Here is a 13,155-nt window from a genome sequence, read left to right on the forward strand (position 1 = left end):
AGACTATGCAGAGCAATGTTTATGGAAATTTTAAAAAACTGTTTGAAAAATGAAACTAAAAAAAATAACCTTCAACAAAATGAACAGAATTCAAAATAAAACTCATGAAATTATTTGAAAGGAAGCTGAAGTGAGGGAATGGAAGAATGCTACATAGGTGGTCCTCGAGTTATAATTGGTCACATGACAGTGATTTACATCCCTCTTGCCCAAACTCTGCATTTACTTCCAGCTTCTGGCAAAATGTCCCATAGAAAGCAATGAATTTGCTTAATGATCATGGATATGTTTAAGGACTATGGTGATTTTTTTGAACAGCTTCAAAAAAGGTCAAAAATCAAATCTGTCACAAGGATGATCCCCTTTTGACTATCAAAACTTATGACCATAATGGGAAGGCTCCGTTATCAGCAAAAAAAGCTAATCCAAATATGAACCAAGTCTAGGAAGCTGTCTAGCAGCAAAGAAACTCTTAGTAGAAATTGTCATAAGATCTTTATAAATGACACTACTGTTAGGTCCAGGGACCTTCTGCATTTGCTGGAGTATGAATGGCCATGATCTGATTTGGCTTTTCTTTTACAGATTACCACTGCCAGACATAGCATTCACTTTTTTCTTCCTTAGATGCATGAATGCTTCACAACTAGGAAGATGATCTTGGTCAAACTACTGTTATTTTGGATGGGAATGATAAAGCTGTTGTCTCAATGTCTTTGCTAAATCCTGGTACCACATACATCTTGCTGAGACCTGGCAGCAAAAAGTTGGCATTTTGATAAACTTTCTTCCCGCTTCTCTTCTTCATCCACAGAAGAGTCTTAAGACAAAGTCATGATACTAATAACTGGGAGAGAGATGGATGGCATTGTAGAGAATGGTAAATTCCCTCAGAAATGGATTCCCAATTGTACTTTCATATGCTAAAAAGACTCACTGCAGTTTGTTGAAATTGGTGAGCAAAGAAGTGGAGTGTGGAATGGAGCTTGAAAATAAATATTTTAGACTGAGGCAGGTATGGTTTGATACTGCAAAATAATCTATCAGTTCTGATAAAACTGACAAAGTCCAATTACCAGTGTCACTTTAGACCTGCTTCTCCTCAGACCTGGTCAGAGTGCTTTGAAGACTTTTAATATTTGTAAGCATGATATCCAGCTGGTGATTGATCAGACAATCCTAAGATTTCAAGCTCTATATTAGAAATGTTGAAGATACTGACCAGGATTTTAAATTTACAGTCACAGTAGGCTTCAGGCTCATCACAGTTACTACTCAAGAGCAGCAGACTGTCTAAAGCACAGCTTTCTGGATCATTGGAGCTGCTGTGTATGAAGTAGTATAGACTTATTGTGGAAGAAATTATTGGAGGCACAAAAATCTTTTTGTGATAAGCTTGACTTCTGAATACCTGACAATGCAGGTAATATGAGCAAAAAAGGCAGCAAAACAGCATTGTTTAGCTTTGGTTAGTTTACTCAGGGCTCACATCTATAAAAATGAAACACCAATAGAGAAACTTTGACAAGAAATAAGCTTTCATGCACAGAAGAAAACAAAGGAGATTGATAAAGTACTGTTCTCTTCGAGGACATTTTTAGACACAAAAATGTATCTACCAAAAAATGTAGAGTTCTTGAACATTGCTTACTCTTCCCTCCCCTCCAATCTTTTTGGTTACCATTTGGATGTATTATTCTCATTGTGTTGCTTTATCATTTGTTTATTTACTGTTTTATTATTTTATTTCTGTTCTGTTTACACACCTTTCATTTTTTTATTCTAAGCCAGGGGTCCCCAAACCCAGGACTGCACAAGTGATGCAATAGCGTGCACCCATTTGTGCTAACGGCTTACCCAACACTCGCACAGAACCATCCCCTCTCCCCCACCTGCATTGGTCCACAAAGCCAGCAAGGTTGGGGACCGCTGTTGTAAACTGCCTCATGGCGAGATAGGCAGTAGATAAATTTAACGAATACATAAATCAATATTGTTGTATAATCCATCAATATAAATCAGAGCATGAAGAACTATATGTATTCAGCATGTTTTTATCATTTGTTCATTAAGAATACAGATAGCCAAACATAATTCTTAGCATACTATCAAAATAACTCATAAGAACTAAACTCTGCATGTGGGATGCATACTCTTAATTCTGTGGCAGCAATCACTCAAAATACTCCATTGGGAACCTGTACATTACCCTGTTAATAAAAACATAAATTAACACTCCAGTGGTCAGTATATAGTAAAACCAGCCTCTTGCAGAACTCATTCTGGATACAATGTCATAATGCTTTAAGACGTTTGGTTTCCCAAAAATTTAACACTCGGTGGCTTCAGTTCATGCCGATACTGGTACAAGATGTTGATGTGAAAAGAAGTAGACCCAACCCAAATATGTACTGGATACATTAGTTGCTACCACTTTGTGTTTAATGCCAGGAAGCCTTTGCTCCTTTAAGCAACTTATTTATTTATTTATTTATTGTTTCTTTTATGTATTTTTATTTTTCTTATATGTATCCATGTATTCATAACTATGTTTTTACTTATACCTATTATCTTGTAAGCAATTGACAAAAAAAAACTTGCTACAGCTATGACAGACTGCTTTACAAATTGCACCATACAAGCTATTAGTGGCTGCCTACGCTGTCAAGATAGAAATTTCAGGTCATAAAATTATGGTCTGAACTGAAAAGTTTTATATTTGAATTTCCTACTACCTTCTCCAATGCTGATGCTGTAATAAATTGTTATTTTAATACCAGATTAAGTTGTTATAGTATTCATATGCTATCAGTGCTGCCACCAAACTAAAGAAGATGCAATCCCCTTTGCAGGCCTTTATAGTAAACCAAACTACACAGGCCTTAGGTCTATATTCTAAAGCCCCCACTCCTCTATCACCCTTCTGGATTCATCTTTTGGACTTGTCAGAATGAGAAAAAATTAAATAATTTATAATAAATGTACATAATGTATTCCATTTTACAGGCTGTTTTGAGGTCATTCCCCAGTTTAACACTGATCACTTTCCAGTGTTTCTATGTTTAGAATCAATCATTTATTGTATGTATCTCACATGGTAGTAAAACCATAAAATCCAAAATTAAATAATACATTGAACAAGAAATGACAGACGTACAATCTGACTCAGAAGAAGCACAGGTACCCAAGGTTACATTGCTAACATCTGACAGATAATGAGAAAGGTGAGGGAGTTTTTATAATTTTAAAAGCAAGAAATAATTACACATATCGAGTTTCAAAAAGATAGCAATCATTTGTTTTCTTGATTATACTAGAGTTACTGATTATGTGGACTATGGCCTGTTCTTTAAATTATTGTATGGCGTACCCTTTTAAAACAAGGAAATGCCAGGTTACTCAGCTACCTGTTGTATGATGACCAAGGAAACAACAGAACAGAATATGGAGCAATTCAATGGTTCAAAATTGGGACAGAAGTTGCCAAGGTTAATATATTTGCAGAATATATCGTGTTTCCCTGAAAATAAAAGCCAGTCTTATTTTCTTTTGGGCTCCGAAATAAGCACTAGGGCTTATTTTCGGGGGCGGGTGTTACTTTTTTTGAGTGTTGCCGCTGTGAGGTGGGAGTGGAGCTGCCCCACATGCCTTGCACTAGCTTACCTCAGGGCCCCCACAGCCTAGTGGTGTCAGCTTTGGCATCCCTGTTCAACAAGAGCCCACAGAAGTGGGCCGGCGGCCACACGGTGTCTTGCTGGACGGGGATGTAGGAGCTGCCGCCATGAGATGAGGCCATTGTTGGGGCCTGTCTGCGGGGCCCTGAGGTAAGCCGGTGTGGGATGCGTGGGCAGCTCCATCCCCCCTGCCTTGCCTCATGGCCGCGGCAAGGGCACATTACTCGGCCTTCTGCTCCGGTGCCATGCCAGAAGAAGTGGGCTAGTGGACATGTGGGCTCCTGCTGCACATGGCTGGTGGTGCTGCCACCACAAGGCAGATGGCTTGGCTATGGGAGCCCCGAGTTAAGCTGGTGTGCGTATGGAGCAACTCCACCCTCCCTCGCCTCATTTCACCTAATGTCGGTGGCACCGTGAACAACCAGGAGGAATGGGTGGGTGGCCAGCTGCGCAGGTGCTTAAGTAGGACTTATTTGGGGGATAGGGGTTGTAATGGGCACACATGCAGAAAACACACTAGGTCTTATTTTTGGGGTAGGTCTTATTTTTGGGGAAACACAGTATCACCTTGATAGCTAAAATCAAGGAAAACCTAAGGAATTCCTTGTGGAAGGTGAAAAGGATATTGCAGCAGTAGGAAACTATTGCTCAATATTAACAGATATTAAAGTTAAAATAATAGGCAATCCCAACCCAAATAAAGACATGTTTTTCATTACATCTTAGTGGTAATATATAGGTATGAAAATGGGATCATAAAAATGGCGAAACAAAGAAAAATTATGCTTTGAATTTCAACGTTGGAATAAAATTGATGCGAACCCAATGAACCATAAGAACAGCAAATAATTCAATGCTAGATGAAGTAAATCTGGATGTCACAATAGCCCTAATGCAGCTAAAATTTAGTTTGGACACATGAGAAAGCAAGAGTCATTGAAGAAGATCCTGATGCTTAAAAAAAATCAAAGGCAAAATCTTAGAGAAATTATGTCTTTTAGGTCTCAAAAGTTGGGTTTGAATGTCTTTATATTTACACAGTTAGTACTGTTATGTGACCCTGAAGCAAAGTAACTCGCATACTTAACTTTAAAGACTTACATGCAAAATGGAGGTACACAGATAAAACTTACCTAACTATAATTAAAAAATAAGCAACCATAACTTCAGAAGCAGGGTAATGCAGCTTCAACCTATCATATTCCATCTGGACATGTTCAGTGCTTGTTTCTTTTTAATACTCACATCATCCCATCTAGCCTAGCCATCAGCAGTAAAGAGTAGACACCTGACATCCAATCACATTTATTTAATTTCCAATCACACGTTGCAAAACAACTTAAATACAATGTCTCAAGCACTCAGTGTGAGACATCTTGAAAAAAAAATTGTTTCCTCCTGGAAACAAAAATGTTCCTTTGTTTTGACTTAAAACCTATGACAGCATTTCAAATTCTAGTGACTGATTAGGATCAAGATATTTCTGAATTCATATGAACTAATATTCACATTTTTCAGATTCAGAAGATTAAAAATCTCTGATCTGAAATCAGAATAGTTTGAACTTAGAATGCTTTTTTCACTTCCCTCTAAGGAAATATGCTGGAGAAAATCTACTTACCTAGCTTTATGTGAATAATTAAAATAAAATTTTTATTAAAAAATGTATTGCAATATTTATGCTTTGTATTCTGCCTTATTCCCAAAGACTGTGATTTTCCTTCAAAGGTTGTTACAGAGATTTCAGGATATAAATGAGTAAATTAAAAAAAATCAATTTCTAAATTCAAAATACAAAATTATATGACATAGCACAGATAGCAAAATACTAAGCAGAATGCTAATGGTTTCATACCAGTTGCAGTCCCACTGTCACATGGCAGTAGCACTCCTGTTACTGGTTGTGCGTTGTTTGGATTTGCTCCAGGTGCTGGAGAGGAAGTAGGCCCTACTCCACTTCCAAGGAGCATACAAGATGGCGGAGGGGGCTGCCCACGTTTCAATAACACTTTGTGGTCCTGCTGGCAACGAAATCGCGGCGGCACCTCCCGAGGCATGTAGCGGGCAGCGCTTGGCGGTTGACCATTCGGCACTGCCACCCTTTTGGCATTATTGCCACCGTTTATAGGTGGCGATGGAGAGCTGCCAATTGGGCTGGCGGTCACTGGTTGGCTTAAACTTGTTTTTGTCGCTTCGGGCACTATAATGTAAAATATTGGGTGGTATTTAGTATTGTTTACAAGTTTAATGGTGTCATAAAATCACAATAAATAAGAGCTATTAAAATATTGCTAACTTTAAGCACGAAGAAAATTAGGAATCACTATAACATGAATTCACAAGGAAAAAAAAATCAAGATTAGAGAAGTTTGCCAAGAATCCACTAAAAGCTTTTCAGTCTATCAGCTATAATTATCAAGATGGTATTCTCCACCAAAGAAGGGGTGGGGGAGTAAAGATGTTGTGTCTGACTCTAGAGGGCAGTACTCATCTCAGTTTCTTAACCAAGCATTGTCCAAAGAGGCTTCTGTGGTATATGGCCAACATGACTATACATCGAAGTGCACAGAATGTCATTACCTTCTCACCAAACACATTTCTTTTAAAAAATGAAAGCAAATGAGTGATTACAATGGCTAGACCATAAGGGAATAAAATAACAGAAAAACTACTTAAATTATTTGTATTGTTTTTCATTATGGATAGTATTCCGCCATAGTATTTAAATGGGGCAAATATACTATAAACAACTGTAAGAAAGAACTACTTTGTAACTAGAAATATAGCTTATTTTAAAACTTTGTCTTCATATTAGATTGGATTCTGCAAATTATACACAGAAAAACCTTTTTATTTGTTCAGTTACACTTTTTCATTTTATGATTTTAAGATGTTTAAAACATACATTTGACAAATTCAGACTAAAAAGTAGAGACATAAGAAATGCATAAATACTTTTACTTTTTTAAAAAAGTTTACGCATGTTGACACAATCTTAAAAATACATAAACATGAAGCAACTGTAATAATCTTTTATAAAAATCTTCAGAAAGTATCCTATTTAAGTAGATATAGCTTTTTAATAAAATGGGAAGAATAGTATTCAGAGAAAACAGAATTGTATAGCTTTAGTTATTAGTACAAAATGTATTGAGAAATGATATGGTCATAAATGGTCAGATGACATATTATTATCTAGACAAGCCATGAAGAAGCCTCAAAGAATCTCTTCAGTCTCAGTAAAATAAGAAATGAAGTGATAAATGAGTTTAAAGAGGCAAACTGATGTACCTTATAGGTATAGCTTTTACACAGGATTATGTGTCTTTTTAGTATAAGTATGAAGCATTTTAAGTCATATTGGGTATGATTATATCTCAGCGGGTAGCATTTTCTAACCCACTCTCAGCAAATGAAGCTTGTCTAGAGGCTATCTTTACATTTTTAATAAATTATTATACTGTAATAATAGTTACAATAAATGCAAATTACATGTTATAAATTAGTTATTTAAAACATTTATTTCTGCTCTAAATGCTTTAAAGTTAAAAATAGATTGTAAATAGGAGAGCTAAAATGATTATGTTGGAAAACAAACATCAAATTCCCTTGAAAAGCACCTCTAATATCCTAGCAGAGTATCAAAGAGCAAATTGGGTTTCACTAAGAAAAAGTACCAACGTCTATGTTAGATAAAATGAAAGGACTTCTTTTGGTGTTTGAAGGGATGGATTCTGTAACTAATTTGACTGTTCTTCATGATATGTTTATGAAATTGACTCATGGATGGATTAAAAAAGATTTTTCAGATAAAGAATTGTTGTTGCTGATTGGCTCCTACCTAAAAAGATAGAATTCTGTCATAAAATCAAAAGGTGCTTCATAGCACTATTGGTTTAAGGGTGTGCACACTTATGAAACCACATTATTGTATGTTTGCTATTGTTATTTCTCCTCTAAAAGATTTCAGCTTATTTTTCAATTAAATTGTATAGCTTATATATTATATTAAAGGTGGGGAAAAAATTCTGAAGTGATTTTTTTTTTTTACATCTCAAAAACCTAGCATTTTAACAGGGTGCGTAGACTTGTTATACAGCCTCTATAATCTGATATCTGATTGTGTAAAATCTGTAAGTGTCACACCATGAACAATCTGGAAGTTTTTCAGATAATCCCACATAAAGCTCTTTGAAGTTTGATCATTTTGTAAGTAAGGCAGGTGCTACCAAATTGAAGATCTAACTTCCAAATAAATACACAAAATGTCTTAATCAAGAGTGAAATTATATTCATTTCGTCACGGTAAGTGTCCAGATATCCAGAACCAAAAACTGTCTAGAACATAGAATTGTGCTTAACTCTAAGAATTTATTTTCTTTCCAGCATTGGTTAGAGCTGTGATGGTGAACCTATGGCCTGCATGCCAGAGGTGGCACGCAAAGCCCCCTCTGTGGGCACACGAGATGTCGCCCCAGCTCAGCTCTGCCACATGTGTGCCTCCCACCGGCTAGCTGGTCTTCGTGTCTCTGCTGCACATGCGTGGGGGCGCATGAATTGGAGGGGCACATGCGCAAGGGATACATGCACATTGCACTTTGGGGATGCACGTACTTATGTGCGCTTTGGGCACTTTGTGCCAAAAATGTTAGCCATCACTGAGTTAGAGTCTTTTTTCTGGGTTTGTTGTTCTATTGAATAACATCACATTTTAGTTTTTTAGTTTGTCACTCCAAAACCATGTGTGAATATATTTGTGGGAACTATGATTCAGGAAAACTATGACTCCCATAGACCTAGGATTTATGTTTCAAAAGACAGGCCGTGCTCACCCTGTGGAATATGGTATCAGCTAGGCATTTTTAGTTTTCAGTTTGGTTAATTTAGAATTTTTCTCCAAGCCACTAAGCAAGGATTCCCAGTAAATTAAAGATCTATTAAACCTGAGAAGAAATAAGAGTTAAATCTCGCCTTTTCTAAGTTACAACTAAGTTATTCAATTAAAAACAATTATTTTTAGGCATAAGGGCGCTGTGGTCAAGAAACGGAGAGACTGCGAGTTCTAGTCTTGCCTTAAGGCACAAAGCTAGCTAGGTGAGATTGGGCCACTCTGAAAAAGCTTGCCAAGAAAACTGCGAGGACCTATCTATCTAGGCAGTGTCCAAGAATTGGACGTGACTGAATAGAAAAACAAATGAAAATAAACTAGCACTCTTTAAAGACTGGAAAAACAAAACATTTCTCCTTTATATTGTAGGGAAAAAAACGTTCTGTATTCAGTTAACCCCATAGTACTTAACATAAGAATACGGGCTTTATCATAAGGATAAACCTGGCTGGGTGACTTTGAGCCAATTACCCTCTTTCAATCCAACTCATTAAGCTGCTTTTGTGGGTAAAATAGAGATGAAAGTTGTATTAGGTATGCTTGTTGTTTTGAGACATATATAAAAATAATAAATGTGAAATATGAAATATTTTTGTAAAAAGTAAATGATTTCTCCAGAAATAGCAAAATAGCAAGAAAAGCAAAAAGTTAGAAAAATTAAAGCTTCTTACCTTTGGTTTTTTGATCTGTGACCTATAATTAGTAAGAATAAAAACAAAAGTAATTCGGTTTTCGTAAGTTATCATAGTTTTGAAACTACTATTATCTAAATAATAATTACTAACTACTCATAGTTAGTAATAGTATACTAACATGCAGCGGTACCTGCCAATATTAAAATTTCAGTCAGGCAACTCATTATTTCTATCAGTAGAGATACTGGTACTATATATGCATTTTAAAAAAGTAAAGCAAACTATGGAGTATGGCAATGTAGATTAAATCCTGAAGGTGTTGTATTTTCACTGAACTATTCATCAGGAAGCCGATACAAGATATATATTTAGGATTAAAGAACTAGAACCAAAAAATAAATCTGTTCATAAAGCATCCATATAAAAATCCAATCTTGCTTATCCTAAACTTTGTTCATTTTAATAATAATAATAAGATATAAACGCAATCTAGTTACTGTTATTGTTAAATATGCAGGCTATACAAATTATTTAGAGCCCCTTTAAATACCTTTTGTGCCACAGACCAAGACTTAACTCATAACATTTCTTCAAGCCTTCACAGACCCTCTATCATGACATCATGGTCCCCCAGCGGTCGGCAGATTACAGGTTCTAAGTAACAACCACTGACTTAGAAACTTACCAGCACCCATAGCTACTTTCTCTCTAACCCCAATATGGCATCTTGAATCACAATCCACCTCCTAGTGGAATGTATATCTTATCACAAGCCAAACACTAATTTTCAACATTTAACTGATAAACCAGAAACATTATAATTCTAACTCCATTACTGTAGATTTTAAAATTAATACAAATAGTTGTAAAGGTTTCACTGCAATAAGCCACCATTTACAAACACTATTAATCCTTGCTTTTTCCCGAAACCACAATAAAAAGTCAGGATGAACTGTTAGTTCAGATGCTTGCTCTTTCATTCATTTCTGAATTACCAAAACTTGCTGATATCCCAACTGAAAAATTATAACTACAATTAACCTCAAAATTGTGATATATAGTATGTTTACCAATCATGGTTGGAGAGCAATAGTAACTATAATTTACTTAATTTAGATAGTACAAAAAAGTAAACTGGAAAAAAGGCAGGAAACTGAGCCATTAATAGTGTCATTTATATCAGTGATCCCCAACCTTTTTTACGCCGCGGCCCGGTATCCCCAACCTTTTTTATGGCGCGGCCCGGTACCGGCATTAGCTGGGCGCCGCCATCTTTTGATGAAAAGTGCTTCCGGTGAGCTTTCTACCCGGAAAAGCTCACCGGAAGCACTTTTTCATCAAAAAGATGGCGGCGCCCAAGCCAGCTGCCCGGTAGGACTTGTTCCACGGACCGGTACCGGTCCGCGGACCGGTGGTTGGGGACCCCTGATTTATATCATATCTCATTATGATTTAGCCATAAACTAGTATGTTATTCTTCCAGCAAGTGGGTACAGGGAGAACTTACAGTGGATTGTTTGATTTTTTAATGTATCATACAAATTAAAGACTTGGGAACTCTGTTTTTTTTTTCAAAGAACAAAAAAGTAAGAGAACAAAAGAAAACAATGATTCCAACCCTCATTTTGTTTAGGCAATATTAGACTTACAATGACATTGAAAAATGTGACATGACCTTTTTCAGTTATGATCTTTGCAGCATCTCTGTGAGCAAAATTCAGGGACTCATATTTATGATGGCCGCAGTGTCCTGGGGTCACGTGATCCCCTTTGCAACCTTCTGACAAGCAAAGCCAACGGAGAAGATAAATTCACTTAACAACTGTGTTCCTAACTTAACCCCAGTGATTCATTTAACAAATGTTGTGAGAAAAGTAGTAAAATGGGGCAACACTCACTTAACAAATTTCTCACTTAGCAACATAAATTTTTGAGCTCAGTTGTGGTCATAAATCAAGGACTATCTGTATTAAGTTTACTGACTTGTTTCTGTTGGAGAAATGGCCAGGAAATCAACATTTGTTCACAACTAAACTTATGTTCTCATCCTATGGGGGCAGAGATTGTGCAATTGATTTGACTGATATCCTGCTGTTCTGTTCATGGATTACATAAATTTAAGATAAAACTATAAGACATAAATACTCAAATTATTAAATTATTTTCAACTTCTATAACAATGATTTAAAACAAAATGGTGGAAAATGTGCTACCATTCAACTATAGTTCTGAAAGTCCAGCTGCTAAGTGTTAAAGGATGCAGGGAGCTACCTTAGTAGCACCTGGAAGGCCATATTCCCTGTTCAAAATGCTTTCCCCATATAGTTGTGCAATTGTTTATAACCGATGTTATAGTAAATTTTGGAATAAGCAGGAAAATAACTAGGGTTAGACTCAGGTGTCAGGTTAGATAGCATATGGCATCTATTTTATACAAATGCTGATGTAGGTACAATTGAAAAGTAAGAATGCAGTGAGTAGTTGTTATAAATGCAAAGTAGCTAGGATAGATAGAGCAACTGATAGCTATAAAAGCTATCAGCCTGACTCAGTCCATTGCAAGTTGAAGGCTTCTTCATTTAGATTGTAGACTGTATTCTACCACATTGTTCCAGTGTGGTTGATAACCTTCTTTTCAACTTTCCAGTCTAGGACTACGAGACTAAATGACTCCAAATCCTGAAGCCATTTTTTGTCCAAAGAACTAGAACTTGGGCCTCAAAACTTTCAACCCAGCACCTTAACTACTATGTCACACTGGTTCTCCAACGTATGAGTTTGAGTGTACATGCATATACATATGCTCTCATATGATCGAACCACTTTTTGTCTCCCATATGAATAACAAAAAAGTTAGGTAATATGTGCCACATCTTTTATTACATTTTTATTGGTATGAAATCTAAACCGAACAAACTTTAAATAAAGCTGAACGCATTATAAAAACTGGGATATGTTTTCTAATTTGAATTCTAGCCTTTGCTATTCCAAATGCTTACTTTACAATAAAATATTAAATATTAAATTTCCTTAGTGAATGTTGCAAGAGTTAATTATGAAAACTTTTAAAAAATTAATAAAGTAAAATTATGTACGGATTTGTGTTAATTTTTGACGATGCTGGGTATTTACATAGCAACAAAGTCATAATGTGACCACTGTTTAAACCAGCTTAGCCAAATCCATAGAATAAGGTGCATATAAAAAACACTTTCCTTTTTGCTGCCATTTAATTCAATTGATGGAAATAAATCATATAGTTTATAATTTGTCTAATTTTTATTTAGGTAAAAGATATATGAAAATCTTGTTAATATCAGTTGTTAAAGGTCAAAGAGATCAGGAAAACCAGTATTACACTTTTCCACTTGCCTTAAGATTAAAGATTAAACTCAGCAATAACCTTTGAAGTACCTGAGACTGTATGGTATAGCATTTCCTGCTTGAGCAGGGGTGGGACTAGAAGATCTCCAAGGTCCCTTCCACCTCTGTTATTCATTTTACATCCATAAAACAAGTGCCTTTTATTGTCACAAAATAAGTGTGTTGTACTGGTAAATATTATAACCTAGCCTTGGACAAATCTATATTTAACCTTTTTCTCAACAGAGATCTTTACTGAGTGAATTTGGACTTCTACTCTCAACTCAATGCTATCTCACAAAGGTGTTGTGGGATTAACTGAAGGAAGATTATCATATATTTTTTCTGAGCTCCTAAAGGAATGTGGGATGTTCAAGGTTGAATAAAGTCATAACTGCACCCTCATAATTTTAAATTTTAATAAACTGAATAGAAAATAGAGTGTGAACATATTGGTAGATGGGATAAGGTGGTGAGATCTAACATCACAGTAATCTCTTGGATGAGTTATTAGGTATAAAGTTTACAACAAAAGTTTTGATAGTTACAATGTAGTTAAATACAATGCAATCAATTATATTAGCTTTACTTAATT

General features: G+C 35.8%; 1 protein-coding gene across 8 annotated transcripts in view; it reads right to left on the reverse strand.

The window, feature by feature from the left end:
- TNRC6B (trinucleotide repeat containing adaptor 6B) overlaps positions 1 to 13,155 on the reverse strand; it is a 130,960-nt gene that overhangs the window by 53,978 nt on the left and 63,827 nt on the right. For all 8 annotated transcript variants that reach the window (XM_087968290.1, XM_026694839.2, XM_087968288.1 and 5 more), the window contains 2 exons: positions 9,234 to 9,255; positions 5,530 to 5,874 (listed from right to left, as the gene is read on the reverse strand). In XM_087968290.1, the coding sequence (XP_087824416.1) occupies positions 5,530 to 5,874; positions 9,234 to 9,255 (367 nt within the window). The remainder of the gene's footprint in view (positions 1 to 5,529; positions 5,875 to 9,233; positions 9,256 to 13,155) is intronic.

The sequence above is a fragment of the Notechis scutatus genome, chromosome 6, assembly GCF_049901735.1.
Source record: "Notechis scutatus isolate UNSWTSFEM ecotype Mainland chromosome 6, rNotScu1.2, whole genome shotgun sequence".
Classification (NCBI taxonomy): Eukaryota; Metazoa; Chordata; class Lepidosauria; order Squamata; family Elapidae; genus Notechis; species Notechis scutatus.